Source organism: Plutella xylostella, chromosome 20 (assembly GCF_932276165.1).
Source record: "Plutella xylostella chromosome 20, ilPluXylo3.1, whole genome shotgun sequence".
NCBI classification, from domain to species: domain Eukaryota; kingdom Metazoa; phylum Arthropoda; class Insecta; order Lepidoptera; family Plutellidae; genus Plutella; species Plutella xylostella.
This window is the reverse complement of record NC_064000.1, coordinates 5,639,603-5,663,959: the sequence shown is the minus strand read 5'-3', so window position 1 is coordinate 5,663,959 and position 24,357 is coordinate 5,639,603. Positions and strand designations below refer to the sequence as shown.

At 34.2% G+C, this 24,357-nt stretch overlaps 2 protein-coding genes across 2 annotated transcripts in view; one reads left to right on the top strand and one right to left on the bottom strand.

Annotated features, from left to right (window-relative positions):
* The window catches only part of LOC105384679 (N6-adenosine-methyltransferase subunit METTL3), a 33,620-nt gene extending 14,605 nt beyond the window's left edge, over nucleotides 1-19,015 (bottom strand). Inside the window, exon 1 of the mRNA XM_048628151.1 lies at nucleotides 18,702-19,015. The gene's annotated coding sequence lies outside the window, so the exon portion shown is untranslated. The remainder of the gene's footprint in view (nucleotides 1-18,701) is intronic.
* LOC105382880 lies at nucleotides 1,982-7,879 on the top strand. Its single transcript, XM_048628152.1, has 3 exons — nucleotides 1,982-2,040; nucleotides 2,305-2,478; nucleotides 2,950-7,879. Coding segments are annotated over exons 1-3 (573 nt in total). The 5' UTR covers nucleotides 1,982-2,038; the 3' UTR covers nucleotides 3,347-7,879.
* Nucleotides 19,016-24,357: the final 5,342 nt, after the last annotated feature.

Genomic DNA, 24,357 nt, shown 5'->3' with positions numbered 1-24,357 from the left:
ATTCACGCCGCAACACACATCACATAACACACATTTTTTTTTTTTTATTTTTTTTAGGTAGGGGGAAAATCCATCATGGACACCTGGGAAGTGAAGACCCCAGGTAGTGCCGGACTCTTACCGGCTAAAAACCCCCTACCGATATTTGGGAGGTGCTTAGACTATCAAACTAAACCAGACCTCAGGATTTTCGGGAGGTGTTTAGACTGTCAAACTAAACCAGACCTCAGGATTTTCGGGAGGTGCTTAGACTATCAAACTAAGCCAGACCTCAGGAGTTTCGGGAGGTGCTTAGACTATCAAACTAAGCCAGACCTCGGGATTTTTGGGAGGTGTTAGACTATCAAACTAAGCCAGACCTCAGGAGTTTCGGGAGGTGCTTAGACTATCAAACTAAGCCAGACCTCGGGATTTTCGGGAGGTGCTTAGACTATCAAACTAAGCCAGACCTCGGGATTTTTGGGAGGTGCTTAGACTATCAAACTAAGCCAGACCTCAGGAGTTTCGGGAGGTGCTTAGACCATCAAACTAAGCCAGACCTCGGGATTTTCGGGAGGTGCTTAGACTATCAAACTAAGCCAGACCTCAGGAGTCACCACATGACGTGTCGCGGATCGCGGTCATATGTTAATTAACAACTTCACTGTGGTATTCGTGGGTGGTTGTAGTGAACTCGCTCCACTAAAAGATAAACTTTGTTATAATATATTTATAATCTACTTTAAAATACGATACACACAAAACCTACATACATGTCAATATGTCATAGTATGATGTCAAATAGCAAGCTAATTGATAATATATTATGTAAGTATTTTTTTATTCTAAAGGTAAATGAAAACAATGCAATAAACCTGTATTTTTTAAATATAAATTAAAGATTTCTACATTAATTCTTAATTTGAACAGTATAGAAGCTATTTATTTTTATTTGAATTTATATATTAAACTAATCATAGCAAAACTTTAGGAACAGGGAGAAAAGTATGTACCTTCACGAGAAAGGTACCAATTTCACTACCTAGACTAAATAAAAAATACATCTAGTAGTTTTGTATCAATGTAAAAAGTATTTTAACACAGAGATAAACTGGATTATGATAATAATAGCTTCACATAGTAGCGCACTGACTGGAACATTGCCCTGCATTGCAATATAATGTAGTGCTTGCATTTTGTTGATGTGCTATTCTGGTCAGAATTACAATCTTGTTTCGGAAATACAACGAAGTTTTTTATGCAGCAATTTGAATCGTACAATTTCAGAAGAGATAAATCATACTAGTAGTAGATACCTCGTTTTATCTCAAATAAACTATTACGCATGTTATAAGCTGTGGACAGTAATCTCCGAAGGGGTACTCAGAGGTGACTCGCAAGCGACCCACCCGTTTTTTCGGTGTACATTTGTATACTCAAATGATAGGTCGCGAGCAGTATCGCAGTTTTAGAATGTGTACTTAGAGTACACATCTCTAGGATCTACATGTGCACTGCATTGTGCAGGTGTCCTCACGATGTTTTCCTTCACCGTAGTACCACTTTTTATCAGTGAACTTAAATTCATTAATTGAAAAGATTGAATTTGGTTCGGGCGTGTGCCCGGATTCGAACCACAACCTCTAGAATGAGAGGCATAGAGCTAATCCGTTATGCTACCATAGGTCAAATACACTGTACTGGCACATAATCAGAAATAGGTAAGTACATCATTTTTATTACAAACATGATTATTTTATAAAATTAATTATATCCAATCACAAGCAAATCCAAATGAACTACTAGTGTCGACTAAATATCGTATTACAATTTAAAAGAAACTTAATCAGAGTCATCATTTCATTTCCCATAATTTTGGTAAAATGCTAACTTGCAGTATACATGATCAACTTTTCTTTGTGTGAGTGAAAATAATCATATCGATCGATTGATTTAAATTTGACGGAAATCAAAAGAAAAATTATATTTCATCAGTGAAGTGCACAGTGATCGGTGCTCGACGTCTTCCCTCTCCATTACCTACCAGTTACGAGAAAAAATGTACGTAAGTTATATTTTCATAATCTCTGATTTTTACCATTGACGCAAAAAGTGGGTGATATCTGTTTGAAACCGCTGTCTGTCTGTCACATCGGTCAACAAATTTTAGTACGTTTATTTTTATTCAAGTCAAGAAGTTCAAAAGTTTTTGAGACTTTTAGCGTTGAATTTCGGGTTTTAACGTGGTTAGCCTATTATTATGATCTACCAATAAGTACTCAAGATTTGATTGAATGTAAACACGATGTCTCTTCTTTATTGCAGGTCTGACGGTGAGGGATTTTATTCTTCCGAGGAAGAACTGCCACGGCGTCGTCCCGTGAAGCCTGCAGCGCTGAGCGCCGCGCCGAGCACGTCTACTGCTCCCGCCCCAACTCCATCCGGCTCAAGGAAGCGGAAGACTAAAGCTTCCGAATCCGCTTCCGAAAGTAGAGCAGCGTAAGTACGAACAATAATTGTTCTACTAAATAATAAACAGTAAAAGTAGTACCTAATCATATTCTTATTTATTTGTTTGGTGCCACCCTAAATGGGATTGACACTGTCAAATTTAATTCTTACGACACATGAATTAAAAACAGTACAACGTCCAAAATAAATAATTCAGCGAGGCCACACTGTACTAGTAGGATTTACATACTAGCTGTTGTCCCCAAGCTATAAAAAGTTTTCCGTACATATCCCGATAAACTTATTAACGTTCTGTTATATTAAATTATGTATCACTTATGTTATGAGCGTTAACACGTTCGTGCAAATTTTGTCTGAACCCGATCAATTGTTTAGCGTGATGGAGTAACAGACATATTCCAAAGTACCTAAGTACCTAAGTAGGTACTTAGTATATTATTATTGTATACACTAATTGACGACTTGTAAGTAATGATATTACTTTTGTATTCTTTACAGAATCAATAAGGGCAAACAAAAAATTGACCTGGCGACATACAATCGTCGCAAAGCAACTGTGGCGGCGCTGTTCGGTGGGTCGGATGACGAGGCGGAGGCTGCAGCGGCACTGAACAACCCGATTCAAGAGCTGGAGAGCAGCTTAACCCGAAAAGTTGGGGATGGGTCGTTGCGGCGAACCGCAAAATTAGACGGAAGCCTGTTCTGCGAACTTCGTGTTTACGAAGTTCGCGATATTAAAAACATATCCCCACGGGACCGGTGGACCAAAGCGTACACCAGTCTTAAGTATCAATTCGATTATGATAGTCCGGAATGGACTAACATAATTGATTTCATTCGGGTTGCGAAGACCCGATTTACACAGGAGCCAATATACTATCCGAATAAGAAGTAAATCTTAGTTGGATAGTATATGTTTCAGAAAATCGAATTAAAGTTAATCGTCTTTAAAAATAAAAACTACAAAATATGTTTAAATTATTAAATATTGTTCGTTGCTAATTTATTTAATTTAAATATTAATTAAATTTTACCTTACATATTTTACAGATACCTAATATTTTTTATCGATGATTAACTTTATTTAGGCTTTCTGAAACCGGCACCTAACTAGGTTATAGCGGTATACCAAATACCTTATTTTTAACTACTTTATCTTACTGAAAATATATAATAAAATATAATATAACTTAATAAGTAAAGTGTTAATTATTTACTTATTCAACAATGGTTAACCCCAGTAAAAATATTTTCTGCTCAGTGTGCGAACAATTAGTAAAAAGTAAAGCCTTTTCAGCTCACTTAAAAAGCATAGCTCATAAAAATAATACCCGAGTTGAAGCGGAGGAGTGTATAGAAAAAATTAATTCAGCATTTCGTTCACGAATTGCTTCGTATCGAGTGTACGATTCCCGCAGAACCAAACATCCCGCCCCCGTGCCCGCAGCCCGCCCCGGGCGTGCGCAAGCGCAGGTGTGTGCTCCTGAAAGCCACCCTGTAATGCCGGCACCGTTTTTGCGTGTCATCGCTGGTAAAGTTCAGCGACTATTGAATGCGGCTCTTGCTACGCATCAAAGTGTTAAAATTAACTTTGAACTATTTGCAAATTTTTATCTACCTAAAAATGATACTTCCGAGGTTAAGTCTTTTGCCACTGAAAATAGGTGCATCCACAGCAATTATGATTTCAAAACTATATTCAATGAGATGTGCGACGTAATTCTAAAAAAAGTTGACGAGTTCCAGGAACGCGATAGTGGGTGGTCATTGCTTGATACACTTTATTTAGAGGTAAATATTAATAAATATATTCCTCTTCGTGCGTCTGGCTTTATTGATCTACCAAAAAGCATAAAAAGTAAGAAAGCTTGCATCAATGTGAACAATAATGATAGTTTTTGTTTTCTTTGGTGCATAATGGCAGCTCTTTTTCCGGCGAAATGTAACGCAAACCGAACAAAATCATATCCACATTTTTGTACCGTTCTAAATACGCATGGAATGACATTTCCAGTCAGCTTTACCGACATAAAATTATTTGAAAAAAATAATAAAATTAGTGTCAACGTTTATGGGTTAAAAAAATGTAATGTTGTTGGCCCGCTATACAAGTCAAGTGCCCGCCAAGCGGTTCACGTAAATCTTTTATTGCTTGAAAATAAGAATACGTTACATTATTGTTTAATAAAAGATTTGAATAAACTCTTACGTTCGCAATTAACCAAACACCATGGAAAAGTTTACTTTTGCGATGAGTGTTTGATATGTTTTGATTCCGAGGAACGATTGACCTTGCATAGTTGTGGAGGCGTCGCGACAGTTCTGCCGACTGAAGGCGCAATACTCGAGTTTAAGCACTACGAACGCTTACAAAAAATGCCTTTTGTTATTTATGCTGATTTTGAAACTTTGTTGGAGCCGTGTTCAACAATACCAGATTCGAATCATACACAAATTACTCACAAGCATATACCGAGTGCTTTTTCTTATTACATAACTTGTTCATACGATAATAATTTCAATAAATTAATGTTTTATCGCGGTAAAGATTGTGTCGATATGTTTATAAGTTTTCTTCAAAATGATATAACAGAAATTTATAAAGTCCTCTCTAGACCTATAGCACTGGTAATGACTGACACGGATCAATTAAATTTTGATACGTCACATCAATGCTGTATATGTGAGAAACCGTTAGTAGAAGACCGAGTGAGGGATCACTGTCACTTAACAGGTAAATACAGAGGAGCAGCGCATTCGTATTGTAATTTGCGCTACAAACTCCCTAAATTTATTCCTGTATTTTTTCACAATCTGTCTGGGTACGATAGCCACTTGTTTATACGACATTTGGGATCTATTCCAGGTAAAATTAAGGTTATAGCAAGAAACAAGGAAAACTACATATCGTTTACTAAAATATTTCAAATGACAGATTCAGAAAATATTGCTGTGAGATTTGTTGATTCCTTTAGCTTTTTGCCTTCTAGTTTGGACAAGCTTTCAAACACTTTAGCTGATGAACAGTTTAAGCATTTAAATCAAATTTGTAAAAATAAATCCGAGTTCAATCTTCTTAGACGAAAAGGTGTCTATCCCTACGATTATATGACCACGTGGTCAGCCTATGATGAGACAAAACTTCCACCGCAAGAATTATTTTTCAATAAGTTAAACAATTCATCGTTATCAATCGATGACTATAAACATGCAAAAAATATATGCTGCACATTTAATATAAATAATTTAGGAGAATATACAGATTTATATGTAAAGACAGACGTGTTGTTATTAGCAGACGTTTTTGAAAATTTTCGCACAACATGTATAAAAAATTATAAGTTAGATCCGGCTTTTTATTTGACTTCACCAAGCTATAGTTTTGACGCTATGCTTTTAAAAACACGAGTTAATTTGGAGCTCATCCATGACTTAGAAATTATTAGGATGCTTCAAAGTGGTATTCGTGGTGGTGTGTGTTTGTGTACAACCAGACACGCTAAAGCTAATAATAAGTATCAACATAGTTATGACCCAAAACTTCCATCAAACTTTTTAGTTTACCTTGATTGTAATAACCTATACGGATATGCAATGTGCCAAAGTTTACCTCACTCAGGATTCAAAATGTTAAGTAAATTTGAAATAGATGGATTGAACATATTAGATATAGCAGATGATGCCGCATATGGATATATTTTGGAGGTTGATTTAGAATATCCAGATTATCTCCATGACTCTCACAATGATTTGCCCTTTTGTGCACAAAAGTTTGCACCACCGGGTTCAGTGTCAAAAAAATTAATTCCAAATTTATATGATAAATTTCATTACGTGATTCATTACATACACTTGAAAAATTGTATTAAACATGGTTTAGTACTGAAAAAAATCCATAAAGTAATTAAATTTAAACAAGGGGCATATCTTAAGGACTATATGGATCTAAATACTAATCTTAGACAAAAAGCTAAATCTTCTTTTGAACAAGATTTATTTAAGCTCCTTAACAATAGCATTTTCGGAAAGACTTTAGAAGATACCGAAAGAAGAATTGACATCAAGTTAGTTACTAAATGGTCGGATAACTGCAATAAAACAAAAAAAAACTACACCGCGGATAGATTAATATCAAGACCTAATTTTAAAAATTGCACTATATTTACAGAAAATTTTGTAGCTGTTCAAATGAAACCAGAGAGAGTTATATTAGATAAACCAATTTATATTGGGTTTTCGGTGTTGGAAATATCTAAAAGTCATTTATACACTTTTCATTATTCTATTTTGAAACCATTTTACGGTGAAAGACTAAGATTGTGTTATACCGATACAGATAGTCTTCTTTACTCGATTAAAACGGACGACTTTTATTCAGATGTAAAATATAATTTTCTAGAATATTTTGACACCAGTAATTATTCAATTGATAATACTTACAATGTACCACAGTTAAATAAAAAAGTTCCTGGATTATTTAAAGATGAACTAGGAGGAAAAATACTTTCAGAATTTGTTGGATTACGTTCGAAACTGTATTGTATTAAGACTGAGGACGCTGAAATAAAGAAAGCAAAAGGCGCTAAGAAATGCGTGGTAAAAGATTTATGTCTAAATGATTATAATAATGTTTTGCTTGGTAAAATACAATTGCGAAAAAAACAAATACTTTTTAAATCATTGAAGCATCAAATTTTTACTCAAGAAGTAAAAAAAATTGTGTTGTCCCATGATGATGATAAAAAATTTATTCTAAAAGATAAAATATCAACATTGTCTTGGGGACATTATTCCATTATTTGAATTATCGAGAATGACTGGTATATTGATATCACATTATGTTCATCCAAATAGTATTACTATCATCACTTGTCTGTCAGAAGACGCTGATTTTTATCCACAACTTCAGTTTCGAAATGAAAATGAATCATTATTTATGTGTTATTCTGAGTGGCAAAAAATTTATAAATCAATTAAAGAGAAACAACTATGTAACAATAAACAGTATTTTAATTTTCCCTTTTATACTTTTCTACACTGTGATAAACGTTGTTCAGATGAATTTGTAATTTTACTGGTAGATGCTTTAAAATTGTTTGCGCACTGTGTAGACGCGAGACTTAAGATGTTACACTATGAACGCATAAAAGCATATAAATTTATTTTGAAGATTGAATGTATTTTTGAAAAATGTTATATACCGATAGAAAATATTTCTAGTGTTTTATATTATTATGCTGATAGTTTATCTCTTGTGGAAATGGAACTTGTGACACTGTGTATTGATTATTTCACTAAATGCTATTTACGTTTTCAATTGTAGGTACCTATGTAATACTAACCAATAAGATAAGTAAGTAGTATAAGTTAAAGCTAAGGTAAAGTTATTTTTACCTTATAATATAATAAATAAAGTTAATATTTAATATGATTGTGTTTAATTTACACCATGAGTTCATGATGATGTATGGAACGTACGGAAAATAGGATAAAAATCAAGAATATTTCTTATTATACATATACGAATAAGAAAATATTAGGTAGATAGTTAATAAAAAAATACATTTAAATCGTACATAAATTTTGTGCTGAGATTAAAGTGTTTCAACATGATATCTGCTGATGTCAATGTAATTTCTAAGAATCCCACACATTAGTAATATTTCAATTGAAACAGTGTACATAAATTCCTTAGTGATGCACATTCCATTACATGACCAAATAATCATTAAGCTAATATTCTCCTTTCCTTGCGGTTGTGTAGAAAAACAAACAGAAAAATATGTCTTCAGATGAGGTGAGTCAGTTATCTATACTACAGTAACACAGTATGTTCTCTACATATATCTTAATACCTATTTAATTTATTTATGTTTTTGTTCCAGATTTCTCTAGTGAATTATATTGCAACCAAAAATCTTGGAAATCCTAAATATGTAGTGAAAATGGAAATATGTAAAATTGTACAAACATCAAACATAGCTGAAGTGAAAACAGTAATAAAAACACAATATTTGGTAAATGAAGATTACGATACTATATTGGAGTTTGCTGTAAAATTAATAAATCAAATTGGAACAAAACTTGGAGAAAATGCTGACCAGCACGCATCTTGAGTGAAATAAGGTGAGTAGCTATTTACAATAGTAAATATTCTTTCTTTTGTTTATTTTTAAGGTGTCTTATAAATTCTGTATAAAAATTAATATCTAGTATTTCCTTTTTCAGGTACAGGACATAGTCGTTGAACAATGAACATTCCTTTGTGCATTTGAAATGTTATTAAAATTAAGTTCGTATAGTAAATAAATCTGTATTATGTTTGAGCTTTGTTAGGGATTATGTTATAATAAACTAAATATTTAATTACTTACATACTTATTTAGAGCACCACATACTGTACTACATATGGCACTGTGCATTGAAAGAAATTAACCTTGATGTTTAAATGATAAAATATTAGGTACCTAAGTACTTTACTTGTGTATGAACTTATTAAAAATTAATAAAATAAAAAACCAAAATTACATAATTTTTGCTTTTATTTTTCATAATCCTTAAATCTAGTTAAACAATAAATAGTATAAAGTCATTTTAAAAAAAAACAATCATATTATTTTCTATAAACCATTTCCTTAAAGAAATTACATTTTTTAGAGCACAATATTTTTTATGATAGGCACAGTTATAGTTTACAGTACTATTCAAAAATGAATTATATAAAGTAGTAAAATTTGGACACCCTTTTTCTCCTAGTTCGATTATATTACAATTACTACATATTTCCTCCATCCATCTAATCTTTTCTAATCCTTTAACAAGAATGTTCCGGTGTTTCTCTAAAAAAGGTTTAATGTACTTTTTAAATTCTTCATATACGATATAGCCTTCATTCCAATATATGCCTCGATTTCGTTGAATCCAAGAAACTTGTTTTTTTTCTTCACTATACAAATCATTATAAGTAAATGGTGGTTTCAAAAGAAACACCTGAGTATGTTCGGAAGTTGCAAAAGCAAATTCCTTTAGAATGAATCGGTTCCTCAAGTCTTTAAAGCCTTGCATGTCCACAATAAGGCAATCACTATTCATGATATTTTCTTTACAATGTTCGAAAGTGGTTTGTATTCGATTATACTATCATTTAGTATGAAACAATATGCAGATGTATTATCAGGTAGCTCTTTTTCACTTTCCAATTCAATGCGTACGTCAACAGGTCCACTTTTTAATGTTTCGTTTTGTCTACAGCAATCAATTACAAATAAAGGAGCGTGAATCTTAAATTCTTGAAAACTAAGTAAGGGTTCAGATCGATGGCCGTAGTACGACTGTTGAAACTTTGAATATTCTTCATATAATAAAGAATACTTATCTTCTTCAAAGGATACATTCAGATTTTCATACGGAAAATATGTTGAATTCAAGAATACTTTAACATTACGTAAATTGCAATGATCGAACTTGGAAGCATCTTTTTTTTTATAGTTTTTTCGGTTTGTTTGCAAACCAATAACTACGTAACGAGGTTTTTCAATTTGTGACGATGATTTTATTGACCAAGTGTGTTTAGTAGTTTTAGGAAGCAAAGGATACTCATATATGTCCCAATTTCGAAATACCAATTTGATAGCTTTATCTTTCTCTAAAATCTTAAGAAGGTTTATTCTTTCACGGTCTGATACTTTGATATGTGGAACCCTCCAAACAATATTGGTAATAGTGATATCGTCGATAAAGTCTTCAGCGCCAACTTTCAAAGAATTTAAATTTGTATTACTTCTTAATAATATTAGTTCATGTTTACAGTTCATAATAATTTTTTTATAATCCTCTGCAAATCCTAGAATTTTATTGAGTGGAATGGAAACAGCAAAGCTTTTAACACTAATGTCATTAGACCCATTAATGTCCCAACCCCAAGCTTTTGACATTTCAGACTCATTTTTATTCATTGATAAAATGGATTTAATCGTTGTTGATATTCCAACATTCTTAGTCTTATCAATTTCAACACCATTGAGTTCATAGCGTATATCTTGAAATAGGAAGAGTAATGCATTGTTAGTTAATTTAACAGGCTCAATTAATTCACTGGTATCCTTCTTGTAAACATTAACGGTGCCTTCTAAGTAAAGTGTGCTAGCCGAGGGTAAAATATACAAATCCTGTTGGTTAATCGGTATTCGAATTTCATCATTCCGGTTAAAACTGGTTACATATGGTTTATACGAGTGCATCTGATAACTTTCAATACTGTTGTCTAAAACATAAGACTCCGATACGTCTAAGATGTTCATTTTAACAGCTTTATTAATTTTAAAAATCTGATATTTTCTTTTGTTAATTTTATTTTATTTTTAGATCTTACCTTCTTAACGCCACAATTACTACTAGATTGTTTTTGAACAATTGGTTTGGTTTTATGGAAGTTAATCATTTTTTCTTTAAATGCAAATACAATTGAATTTCTTCTTTACGTAAATTTACCAAATTATCATTTGAATCCAATATTTTTATGTTTACACTGTTAATACAACCTTGATTAACAGGAAAATAAATTATATTTCTAGGTATTTCAATTATTCTGAAACCAGGTGGGACATTTGGTGCAAACTCATAAAGTATGTGACTTGGTTTACCGTTTACATATGAACCGCTAACAATATCACATTCGACTCTTATGATGGTTGTTGGTAAAATGCTTATAGGTAAATGAGACTCGTGATGTTTATTTGCCTCGAGTGTTATTTTATCGAAACCGAGGATATTACCAATTGAATTCTCTTTTTCAAAGTGAATATCTTTTGAACAATAGATTTTTGTGCTAAGAGTATTATTATTGCATACCAATTGAAATGAAGTATCTTTTACGTGCGATTCCAAAAAATTGCTGATATCTTCAAGTTCATATGAACCTTCAGGTATTTCAATAACTTCATCTCCAATATAAAATTTATTATTTTTGTGATCTACATTTGGTATAGAGTTGAATGTAGAAAAGTAAAGTAATCCACATTCATATTCTGCGTTTAGTTGCAAAGGTGGTGTGTAATTAGTTGTCAGAATAGATTCACACCCTGTTACCGATAGAGTGAAAGACATATTGAAAATGACACTGTCAGCCAATTTATTCTCTTTTATATGCATGCTTTTTCCAAAAATATTTTAAAAACATTATACTTAAATGTCCGCAATTTGTTGTTTCAAATGACTGATATCTATTATAGTTATAGTAAATATCCAAACCATTTAAATAATTTGTGAGCTCCAATGGAGGCTTCAGATTACCGAAACTGTCAAAGTATTCGCAGTAATTACCTATTTTAGCATAGGCTACCCAATGAGTTCCTTCGTTTTGAGAGCTATCTAAGTTAACAATAGCACACTCAAATTTATTTGGTTTTTTTGGTAATTCATCTCTCATGAAAACACCTCTAAAATAAGGTATATTACGAGTAAATTCAATTATATCTATATTAGTTAAAGGTCGCTTGGGTAGCCCTTTTATTAGTTTTTTGAAGAATGTATACATAACCCACTCCCTTTCTTATGCGAATAGGGTTTAATGTATAATCCCTTACCAATGGCAATAGCTTCCATCACTTTATTGTGTCGCTCAGATTCCATAAATTTTTTCTTTGAATCTTTATAATCGTTAACAGCTTTAGCTATACCTGAAGCTCCACCAGCAATTGCGCCAAGTGCTGATAATCCAGCAAAAATTGGTATAAGTGGTAGAATTCCTCCAGTTTTAGGGACTGGTATTAAGCGAGGTAAATAGAGTTTCTTATCTCCCGAAATAATTTTTTTTGCTGTTAGATATGCAATTTTTATTGCATCCTTATTGCTCTTTGGTTTAATTTTTTTCAAATGTCTACCAATTTTCGCGACTGCTGACTTGAATTTTTTTAAACCTGCACCCGCTTTTACCTTACTTTTCATTATATTTTTTACAAGCCACGATGATATTTTCTCTCCTTTACTTGCATGTTTTGATTGCATTCTTCTTTTTGCCATTTTTATTAATTCTAAGTCTGCGTTGTGTCTACTTTGTAAATCGGAATAATTTGAGTATGCTATATCATGACTTTTGCACGCCTCATCTAGCCCGTTAATACCGCGATCACCTCTTAAAAGGCGCTCTTGTAGTCTGGTTCCTGGACCACAATAATTATAACCAGGTAAATGTAGTTCAAATGGTAAATTATTAATTAAATTATTAACAAGACCTCTTCCTTTCATAGCAAAATAAGTAATAATAAAATGTATTATTGGTTTCAATTTATATGTATGCTTATGATAGATGTAATTGTTTAAACAATATTTTTTTTATTAATCCATGAATTGTCTTTTTCACTAAGACCTAACCATTTTACGTATAATTTATTTCCACATTTTTTTATAATTTTTTCAACTAAGTATATATCAGGATACATAGTTTTCTGTAATTCTTGTTCATAGAAACAACCTAACACTTTATTTTGTCTTTGATCTTCTAACAAATATGTAACGGGCATGGTATTATTAACTTTTATAACTTTAAAAATCTCGGTAGACCAATTGGGAAAGTAACCTTTGTTAAATATACTTTTGTATTTACTTATACGAACATTATCGCCAAGTTTAAATTTATTTTCATTTTTTAAGCTTTTTTTTCTGGATTTCAAAATGTTATCCATGACTTCTCTTTCATTGGAAGTATTAACTTCCGATGGCTTAAATTTGGTTATGCGATGAATATTATTATTGTATGAATGAATAACAGTTTCTATTGGTTTTCCAACCCACTTATAATTCCCGATGTAACTAAAATGTTTATAAAGTTTACCTTTAAGTGTTCTTATTAATCTTTCAACAATAGATGCCTTTTTTGTTGAATATGTTGAGTAATGATTTATACCGTTAGATTCACAAAGTCTTTTAAAAACTGAATTGTAAAATTCCGTTCCAAGATCAGTTTGTAAATTTTTAGGTACACGTCCACTTTGAAGGATATTTTGAAAAGCTTTCGCTACATCTAATTGATTTTTGGATTTCAATGCAACCACCCACGCAAACTTAGAAAAAGCATCAATAATGACTAAAATAAATTTATAACCTTTGTTCACTTTATAGTATTTATGTATATCAATTAAATCACCTTGCCATAAATCATCAATTCCCTTTAAAACAACATGTCGACGATCAAAATTTTTTCTTGCTATTTTATGAATTTCATCCACGATTGTTTTTTTAATCATTGTTGAATCTTACTTATAACAACTTTTAAGAGTATTTTAATTTTATGCAATTCTGATTGAATTTCTTCGTGTTTTGAGTTATATCGTTCAAATATTTCATCTACATACTGCTTATTTACCGCTTCGTCCTCAGATGTAGGAGTCCTTAGTCCTATTAATTTCGATGATTGAATATCAAATGAACCGTCCTCAGATTTCATTAAAAAAATATTTGTATCAATCGTTTTAGTCTGTCTGTGCACATGATGCCCGAATTTATCTATTGTCATTTTGAGAACCACCGCAATCAAATATTTTCTGCCATCTAATATCATTTTTGGGATATATTAATTTATATACCCAGTTTCACGGAGTTCTTCAATTATGGCTATAATTTCATTATTAACTCCTGTGTTACCAGCGTCTTGCGATGCTATTAGCAATTTAAGTCTTTCAACTAATTCGTTAGGGTCATCCCAGTATACCAAATCAACACTATTTTTCATTTTTTTCAACATTGGTTCATGTAATCCCGCTCCCTTTGCCTCTATATTTTTTTGTAGTGTAAATAGCGGTTTGATTATTTGTAAATATTTTTTACCTTTATTGCTTTTTATAGGTTTTGATGGGCTGTAATCTCTACGATGGGCGTTAGTCTCTAACAGCATGACTTTGTATATTTTCTTATCATTTTCGGTTACTAGATTGAGGTTAGGTACTTTTTTAAATAAAAGTTCATTTAAACCATCGGTTCTTTTATATGCTTGTCCTGATAGCGTGACTGTTTCTGGAGAAACGGAAACTTTCACAGAACCCATCATACATTTACCTTGTTCTTTTCTTATGCCAAATGGGATATCTTGAAACATTTCTGAAGACATTGACCATGACGAAGATTCCCGAGGGGAGCTGATTGATTGAAAGGTATTATTTGAAAAATCACTTTTAGTGCATTCTGATTCTGAGTCATCATCATTATTACGATCATCATCTGAATCGTTAGTGGTTTGGTCATCATACTTTTTATCAAATCTTGAATTTTCCATATCGATGTCATTTTTGATATAAATGTCATCTTTTATAAAAGAACTTTCCGTATTATTTGCAATTTTATTTAAAGGTGAAGTTATTGGTTTAAAAACAGATTCTATAATATTATCATTCTCTGATTTTAACTCCTTTATGAATTTAACTTTCTTCTTAACAGCTTCTGCAGATTTAACAATCTGTTCTTTTAATGATTTTTCCATAGCTATACTATTACCATTGGAGACTAGTATTCAACACCATAAATAAATGTTAAATAAGATTATTGATATGTGAATTATTATTATATATTATGTTGGATGTAATCAAACAAAACAAATGTATCAAAATTCATTCTGTATCGACCATGATTTTTGTCGCAATCTTTATTTATTACTAAATAATTATATGGTTTACTCCATATTTGAGTACACATCTCTCTAAATTGCGACCAATTCATATCGGTATTAACATGTTCATCATAAACGTGCTTTAGATTTACGTCATCTTGTCTAAATAAAATAATAAGATTAGCATTGTCTCTAATCAGTTGCTTGGGAATTTTACTATACGTCTGATTTAAATAAAAACAATCAATTCTTTTGTGTCTACCCATAGAAAAGTAATCGCGTATATTAGTCTGATTTTCACAAGCAACGTCATCGAACACTATGACGGAATCCATTTCAGCATCTCGGGGACTATCAATCTCATTATTTTCAGTATATTTATGCACATTAACTTCAGTAACTAATTTTAAAACATTAAATAAGAACTGGTACTTAGGTTGAAATAAAGTCTTTGAATAAATATAGAGATTATGATAATGAATTCCTTTTTCATGCAAAAGAAGTCCTATCATAAGATTTGTTTTCCCGCAATTTGATGGACCGCAAATTAAACAACGAATCGTGTTAGGTAAGTAATTTCCATGTCTCCTTATTTGACCTACATCATTTAAAGATAAACATATTTTGTCTACCTGAAAATTATAGGGTTGTTTAACGAATTTCATGTTTGACAGTGATTTTTACACATAATTTGATCACTTGTATGCAAATGTGCACCATGGAATGAAATCCAATTTATCATGCGTTGTTATTTAAACAGTAGGTACAATCCAATAAGTTAACCTATACGATTTGATGATCAGACGTTTCAGATGGCGCGAAGAAAACCGATTGGGCATTCTAGATCACGGCGAGCGAAGCGAGCGAAGGAGCGCAGCGACTGAGAGTGATCTAGAATGCCCAATATTACACTACTTATATGTACTATATCAACAGCCATAATAAGGTAATTTAGAGGTTATAATTTAGGTCCACTATAGTCCACTAAGAGTAACTATTCTGCTTTATTGTCCTTTTAAAGTCTTTCATCACTGTGAATGAACGAAGGGAATCCACTTCGAAGAATCGTACTACTTGCGCACAAAACTGAGTGATAACTCCGCCTTCATGTATGACAAACATAATGGGGAAACTATCTCTCAATTTCATACTAAGTGAAAAGTCCAAAATTTCTTGGTTCACGTTCGTATCTTCTTCTCGATGCTGGGTTTGATATTGATAGAAGAAGGCACGCACAACCGGCCCGAGTTACGAAAGCACTAACGCGAGCTAACTGTGCGTCCTTCTTCTTAATAATAGTTTACTATCAAAGTTTATCTCATCTCTGCCAAAATTATGTACGATCTTTTCACTAATATAACACACACACACAATCTATCTTCTACATGACCTGTTGCTGACTGTACTAGGTGAAACTAGGACAAACGTTACGTCCGAGTGTACGCGCGGCGATGCACTAACTACCGGTTAGGGCGTCTAGATAGATTGGTACCTAGGTTTTGATTTATGAGGTTTGACGCAGATGCATCGCGCAGATATGGCAGCTGTATCGATCGGCCCGGGATTCTCCGAATTCGATATCTACAGGAAAATATATAGGCAAATAAGGGAGACAACAGACAACGCGCGCATGTCGAAATCCGCCATTTTGGACGCTCAAATACAAGATGGCGTCTATCTTTGCCAAGCTAGGGACTTCATCTTTTGATTTGTACTTTTTTTTCATTAAATTCACAAATATCTTGTTCTTAATGTAAACGGTATTTAAAAATGAGTATAGAATTGTAGACGTATACATACATATAACTTGGACGTAATGCCATAATGCATTACGTATTATGTAGTTATGTTTTTGTTTATTAGGCTCGTGGGGCCAGGTTGGCTGAACACGACCGGTTCAGTACAAGCCTGGCACCACCCTGAAGCTTTCAGGCGCTGGCCAGCCGTTATATACCTTACCTAGTCCTACGCATGTGCAATGTGCAGGGTTCAATCTTAGGAGGGTAACTCGTAGTAATGGTTTAAGAGAGCTTTTTATATCGAATAGTATTAACTGTTTCATTATTCATTTATTTATAGACTTAAGGTAAGATAATATAAGCTCATAACAGCTAATGATATTGATGTACCTTTACAACATCAAATATGAAAATAGTTCGGCACATTAATTACTAAAAATAAACATTCTGAATTAATTCCATACAGAAGACATTAATGATCTCACACTGAACATATTTTCAGGCTGAGAATTAAGAATCTGTCTTGCCCTTAGATTAGATGGAATATGTCTTCATTGGTCACCAATATAAAGCCAATATTTATAAAACATATAGATAGTTATTATCAATGCAAAGTAAGAAAACGGGCTGATTTTATTACAGAAGCGAACCGGGACTAATCCTAACTAATATTATAAATGCGAAAGTAACTGTGTCTGTCCGTCTGTCTGTTACTCTTTCACGCCAAAACTACTGAACGGATTTGAATGAAAATTGCCTTTTACTACATTGGTATACATACGGTCTAGACCCTGGGAAAGAACATAGGCTACTTTTTATCCCGCAATTCCCACGGGAAAACCTTTTAAGGCGAAGCGAAGCGCGCGGGTTCAGCTATATAATATAACTTAAACGTGTTTGTGTATCTGTGACAGCGTAGGTCTCAAACTACTAAACCGTTTTCTGATTTGGTTTTTTAAGGTCATCATAGCATAAGCAATGTTACACTGAGTGTTCTTATCCGAATATCGGGGGTTCTACCGTTGGTTACGTTATAGCATATAGAGATAGTGCGTTTTGCCAAAAGGGAGGTGGTAGATAGCACGATTAACATTGTAGCGGATGTTGAGAATGTTAGAGCAGAGAGGTTCAATTATGATATAATATGCGGAAGTTCGATTTAAATTTCCATTCCCTAATTTAACCTAAGTTAACCGACTTGGGAAAAAGAAGGAGCAGGCCGAAGACTCAATGATGTTCACCGATTAGATAGATAGATTACTCCGCCATTTATGGATCAATTTTGATCATATTTTTTATGTATCTAAGTAGTATGTATTAGGATTACCTCAGAGATGAGCCCATTTTGATTACAAAATTAAATTGGGGTGGACTCAAGGGTGGGAAAAAGGGTAAGAATAGGGTATGAACTTCTATTTTGGGTGCTACCGGGTGAACAAGTTCATCATACAATTTGATGTCGCAGTGGTTAGTAAATCTGACTGTGGTGCGGGGGGTCATCGGTTTGATCCTAGTGAATATTTATTTAAACATAGATATTGGATAGATATTGGCTTGATCATGACCGAAGAATGTCAATAGGCTCGCCTTTTACTACATTGGATCTCAATACAACATTGGCGAAATGTGGATGCAGCAATGCACCTCTGCCTACCCCGCAAGCGAGAACATTTTTATCAGTATACCAAATCTAGAAAAGATCTAGTAAGCGGAAGAAGGGAGTCACACCTTTTTTAACATCGTGTATATCATGAAAGTTTTAAGAACCGCAGAAAAGACACTAAATAAAAATCGCCAGCTTATAATACAAATCGCGTCAGCACAGCACAGCGTGTTATACGTAAGCATTAAATGGGAATTTGAAACGCTGAACTAGGGAACTAATAAAGTGCGATATTTGTTAAATTACTTACAAAGTTTGCGCAATTGACATCTTCAACACGCAGCTAGCAGACAGGATCAACCAACACCAAAGTCTTTGTTCACATTTAGCTCAAAATATAAAAGAAATATTTTCCAAAAATGTACCCTTCTTAGGACTATTGTAGTCGGGTAAACATTTGTTGGTGAGCATGTCTAGAGGCACGACCGAAACTTCGCCCGCACCCGGAGGCGACCGGGTGGGCACTGAACACAAACTACCCCACAGCATTCAGGTCTCAAACAAGTCTAGTCTAGATATTGATTTACGACCGACACGCAGCATCACTGCGCATTGGATGCCTACATCGAACAGTCTAGAAGGTAATTCGTCAAAAGTGGGGGACTATACATTAAAAAGTACCTATCGATGTAGATGTTTGCGCATGCCTAATTGAGATGAGGACATAAGCTCTTTAAATGTCTGGTACACGGATTAAAAATATTGATTCCATCTTCCCCCGTCCAGTTGCTAAGGGAGACTCCTACGCCTACGCTATCGCCATAAGTACCTCATATCTGTTGTACAGTGGGCTGCATGAAAACCTGACCCCCTCTTAATGTCACTCAAGAACTCTCCTCACCCGCGAGCCAGGTCGAGAGAGAAACATATTCATACATTATTTATGTTTTTATAGTTCCTAGCGTGTGCGTAGTAGGGCATGCAATACCGTAATACCGGTATCCGTAATACCGGGATCCCGGACAAAATTCTTCCTTTGACCATGCGTAAACGGACACCGAATGTAAAAAATAATTTATTCTAAAATTTAAACTCTAATACTTAATTCTCGTAAAAATCTACAACAAAAAAAAAAAAAAACCGGTATTAATCCGGGGATTGAGTTGTAATACCGGAACTCAATACCGGTATTGAAAATTGTTCCGGTATTGCATGCCCTAGTGCGTAGCTATGTGTAGTTTTCATTTTGTATGTAGATAGGTAGATCTAAATAAAATTATAAATTATTGTACTGTATGGTCCTATTGCTATACTGTACCTATTCATTCTTTTTTGGCACATAAGGTGTGATCTTTGTGTGTCTTTTTAATCAAAATAATATTAAACAAATAAACTACAGCCAAAATAAATGGTTTAATTACGAAATCAATAATTTTTGCTTGTGAGTATTTCATTTCTCATTATGTTTTATTTTATAACTTACTATAGTTTTAAAATTAATTCAAATAAAAAGACACTCCAAGACTGCTCAAAATCAGTGCCAAGTAAGTAAAAATACATCATTAAGTTTCTATAAGATTAAAATTAACATTATTGTTACTAACCAGAGCAAAAAAAATGACCCTAGTTCGACATGGAAAGGGTACATTAAATAACTATCCACCTTATAAGGATACGAAAAGCGGGTGCTAGTAATGCTAATGCATATCCTAACTAATATTATAAATGCGAAAGTAACTGTGTCTGTCTGTCTGTCTGTTACTCTTTCACGCCAAAACTACTGAACGGATTGTAATGAAATTTGGTATACATACGGTCTAGACCCTGGGAAAGAACATAGGCTATTTTTTATCCCAGAATTCCCACGGGAAAACTTTTTAAGGCGAAGCGAAGCGCGCGGGAACAGCTAGTATATAATAAATCTATTGCTACTGAATTATTTTGATACAGACGGTATTAATTTACACACACACACTATAAGTACTAGACTGTATGTGTATGTAGGCTGGTGAGGGTACCTGTCTCCCCAGTTGCTGCTATGGCAACACCCTCCTGTCTAGACTGCAGACTCAATATAGATTCATACGTACAATACAGAGATGAAAGCTTTCAATGTTACCCCTACAGGACAGATTAATTAACTTGATGCTGTCTATTGATGTACCTATTATATTATACATAAGTTAATATGGTTTGATCCCACAGATTTGGCGTTTGTTATAAATATAATGGTCTTTAACTTGTAATATTTAGAGATTATGTATTTTGAACTATTGGTACTTCGTAATTTAACCATCCTTTCAGTATTTTAAGCTTTGGTATTTTCTAAATCAAGTATTTGAACTTAGGTATTACGAATTTTGGTATTTTGAAATGCAGTATACTACTCTGTGTAAAAAGTATCAGGTAAAAAATTTACATTACATTTAAATGTTACATTAAAGAGAAACTGTGTAAAAAAGCTTATTATAAGATCAATGAATTAATGCATGGTTGTCATAAGTAGTTAGCTCTGCTTGTATACACATTATAGTATTATTAAGCTTATATGTTTAGTATTGTATACCAACTAGTTTTAAGACTTTTGTTGAAAAGATGGCTCAGGAGTTTCTTGCCTCCGTTCTTCTCCTAAGACAGAAAGAGCCCCTTATCCGAACTGAGAGTAGTTTGTAAACAATTATATTCATCCGAAAATTTTATATTTATACCATCAATAAACATAAATATTATATCAAAAATTCTAAAATAGACAGAGTTTCCATTGTATCCAGCACTGGACTGGGAATGATTGGGATTTTGTGGCTTGGCCAATTTATTACACCAATCAGAACACAGACTACCACCACCTAGTACCAACAAATAGGTGTGTGCCAGTGGCAATTGCAACTGCCAACTACTATTTTATGTATAATTCTACTAATTGACCAGATAAACATTCAGGGCATTTTGCACAAGAAAGATAATCAAAATTAAATCTATGACCTCCTTCTCTGACAGTATAATGTCAGAGCAAGAGGCAAACAATTTAATTTTGATTAACTTTGTCATGCAAGACGCCCTCAGTTATCTTCTTGAATATTTAATTAATGACTTGAATGGGTGTCCTTCAGCCTCTTGACAGGATGTATATTGTACATATGTACAACCAGGTTCTAGGCTTTTGCAGTGTTTACACAAAACATCCAAAACGCTAGCTACAGCACTGTCACCAACCTTCCTATCTAAAGTTATGTCAGAATCATGTAGTCTAGCATGAGGAGCATCAAGTGAGTTCTTGAACTGGCTGTTGTTTTACATTTAACAGTTCTACATTATTCATATAACTGTTGTGGTACTGTTGTGTACCAATATTTTGTAGTAGTCATACACTTATAAATTTAATGTATTATAAAGTCAATAAATGTACTTACCATCAGATTTCGACGCGGCGGGACTGGCAACCCCTTTGTCATGTCTACTGCTCGGGGAATCCGGCTTGTCCACCGACGACCCGGCTAAAGTGGCTCCGAGGATGTTCTGTCTCTCTTTCTTCCTCTTCTCCAGCTTCTCTCGAAGGCTGTTTCGCTTGCTCTTCACAGCCTGTATCTCTTCCCAGGCGTCCGACATATTCGCGTTTGTATTTACGGTGAAATTAACTCAGTAAAGCTTTAGCTTCGTCAACGTTGAGGTTATAGAAAATTACTGAAATAACTATTTAAATGCATAGTAACATGTTTATGAAACTTGAAGGATACATTAATACTGTACAAGTTAATTAATTATTGGTCTATCAACGACAGGCAACTGCTTTTAAAATTGAATTTATTGAAAAAGCTAAAGCCAAACAAAGCAAAACTTTACCAAGCGAGATACTCTGTGATGCTGATAATGACAGATGGTTACAGTATACCAAAGTTCTAGTCTGTGAGCCGGATTTATTATTCTGAGCTTCGTGAAGTATGCACAAGACGCTTTTTGTCATGCATGTCCGCGGACATTGGCAAATCCGTCTCGACAGAGAAGTACTGTGTAATGTTCCTTGCTGAAGACTGAACATCGACTTCTTACTTCGTAGGCTGTATCCTTGTATCCTATTTGTATGTCTATGCCTGTATCTTCCTTTACGCCATAGACTTAATATACAACATATACTGGCGTATAGACCAACAAAGCGAGCGAAGGAGAAGAAAATCCCTTACGGAAATTTGGCAAGATAGAAAAGGATAGCGAATCCAATGAAACTGTGACTGCACACACACTGTGCTAATGCACACACTAAAAAATCTAAATTGGTCACGCTTCATCGAGCTGTCAGTTCGTCTATACGCTAGTATTTAATAGTAATAGTAATTTATGTTTATTGCAACTATGTAAATTTTTTCACTGATCTTAAAACATACATACATACATACATACATATACTCACGCCTGTCTCCCAGAGGGGTAGGCAGAGACTATGGATCTCCACGTGCCACGATCCTGACATACTTCTTTCGCTTCCTCAACATTCATTAGTCTCTTCATACACGCACGTCGGTTTCGGAAACTCCTAATTTGGCTCTTCTTGAGTATGTCGCCTATCTGGTCGACATACTTTCGCCTAGGACGTCCTCTACCGACACAACCATTCATCTCTGCACAGTAAATTTCTTTCGTCAGTCTTCTTTCATCCATCCTTTCAATGTGACCAAACCATCTCAACATTCCTTTTTCAATTTTGGTCACTACGTCTTCTTTTACTCCAACTCGCTCTCTTATAATACTATTCCTTATCCTATCATTCAGTTTCAGTCCACACATACTTCTTAGAGAGCGCATCTCAACAGCATTTACCCTACTTTCATTCTTCTTCTGCCAGACCCAGCTTTCACTTCCATACATTAGCGTAGGTACCAACACTCCCCCATGAACAGCCAAACGAGCCTTTTGAGACACGCTTTGACTCCCCATGAAAGAGTGCAAGGCCCCATTCACTTTATTTCCCGCTTTCACTCTTCTTTCAATATCCCCTTCACATTTCCCATCCCTCGTAAACAGACTACCCAAATATACAAACTCATTCACTTGCTCCACTCTTTCGTTCTCGATCGTGATCTCACATTCAGTTACCTCTTCATCACTTTCAAACACCATCACTTTCGTCTTACTAACATTCACTTTCATTCCTTTCCTTTTAAAACTTTCATGCATGAGAGTTACTTGTTGTTGCAGCTGTTCTACCGACGATGCAAGTATGACTTGATCGTCAGCATACAGCAAGCACTTAAGAAGTAACTCTCCTATTCGTAAACCTCTTTCATCATCTTTCATATCCTTGAGACAACTATCCATAAACAGATTAAACAGCCAAGGCGAAGCCACACATCCCTGTCTAACACCCCTGTGGATATCAAACCAGTCCGTGTGGGCTCCGTTTATCCTGACACAAGCGCTAGACTCCCTATAAAGGGACCCCAGTGCTCGCGTCAGGTGACTGTCCACTCCATAAACGGACAGTGTCTCCCATAAATCATTCCTCCTCACTCTATCATAAGCCTTTTCCAAATCTACGAAGGCACAAAAAACCTTTTGCTGCTTTGCAAGGACCTTTTCTGTGACGCTTCGTAGTGAAAAGACTTGATCCGTACATCCCATCCCCTTTCGAAAACCACCTTGCACATCCCAGATCTTTTCTTCTTTCTCTTTCACTACCCTTTCAATCAATATTTTTGCATACAATTTACCAACTATACTTAAGAGGCTGATGCCGCGGTAACTGTTGCAGGTCTGGAGCGAGCCTTTTCCTTTATACAAAGGAACTATGACCGCTCTGCACCAGTCGCGTGGCACAGTACCGCAACGCCAGCACTCATTGAAGAGTTGGTAAAACTCACTTGCAGCCACTCCACCTCCCGCTCTTAGCATCTCTAAAGATACCCTATCATACCCGGCCGATTTACCAACTTTCATTCTTTTTAATGCTTCCATAATTTCTTTCATACTTATCT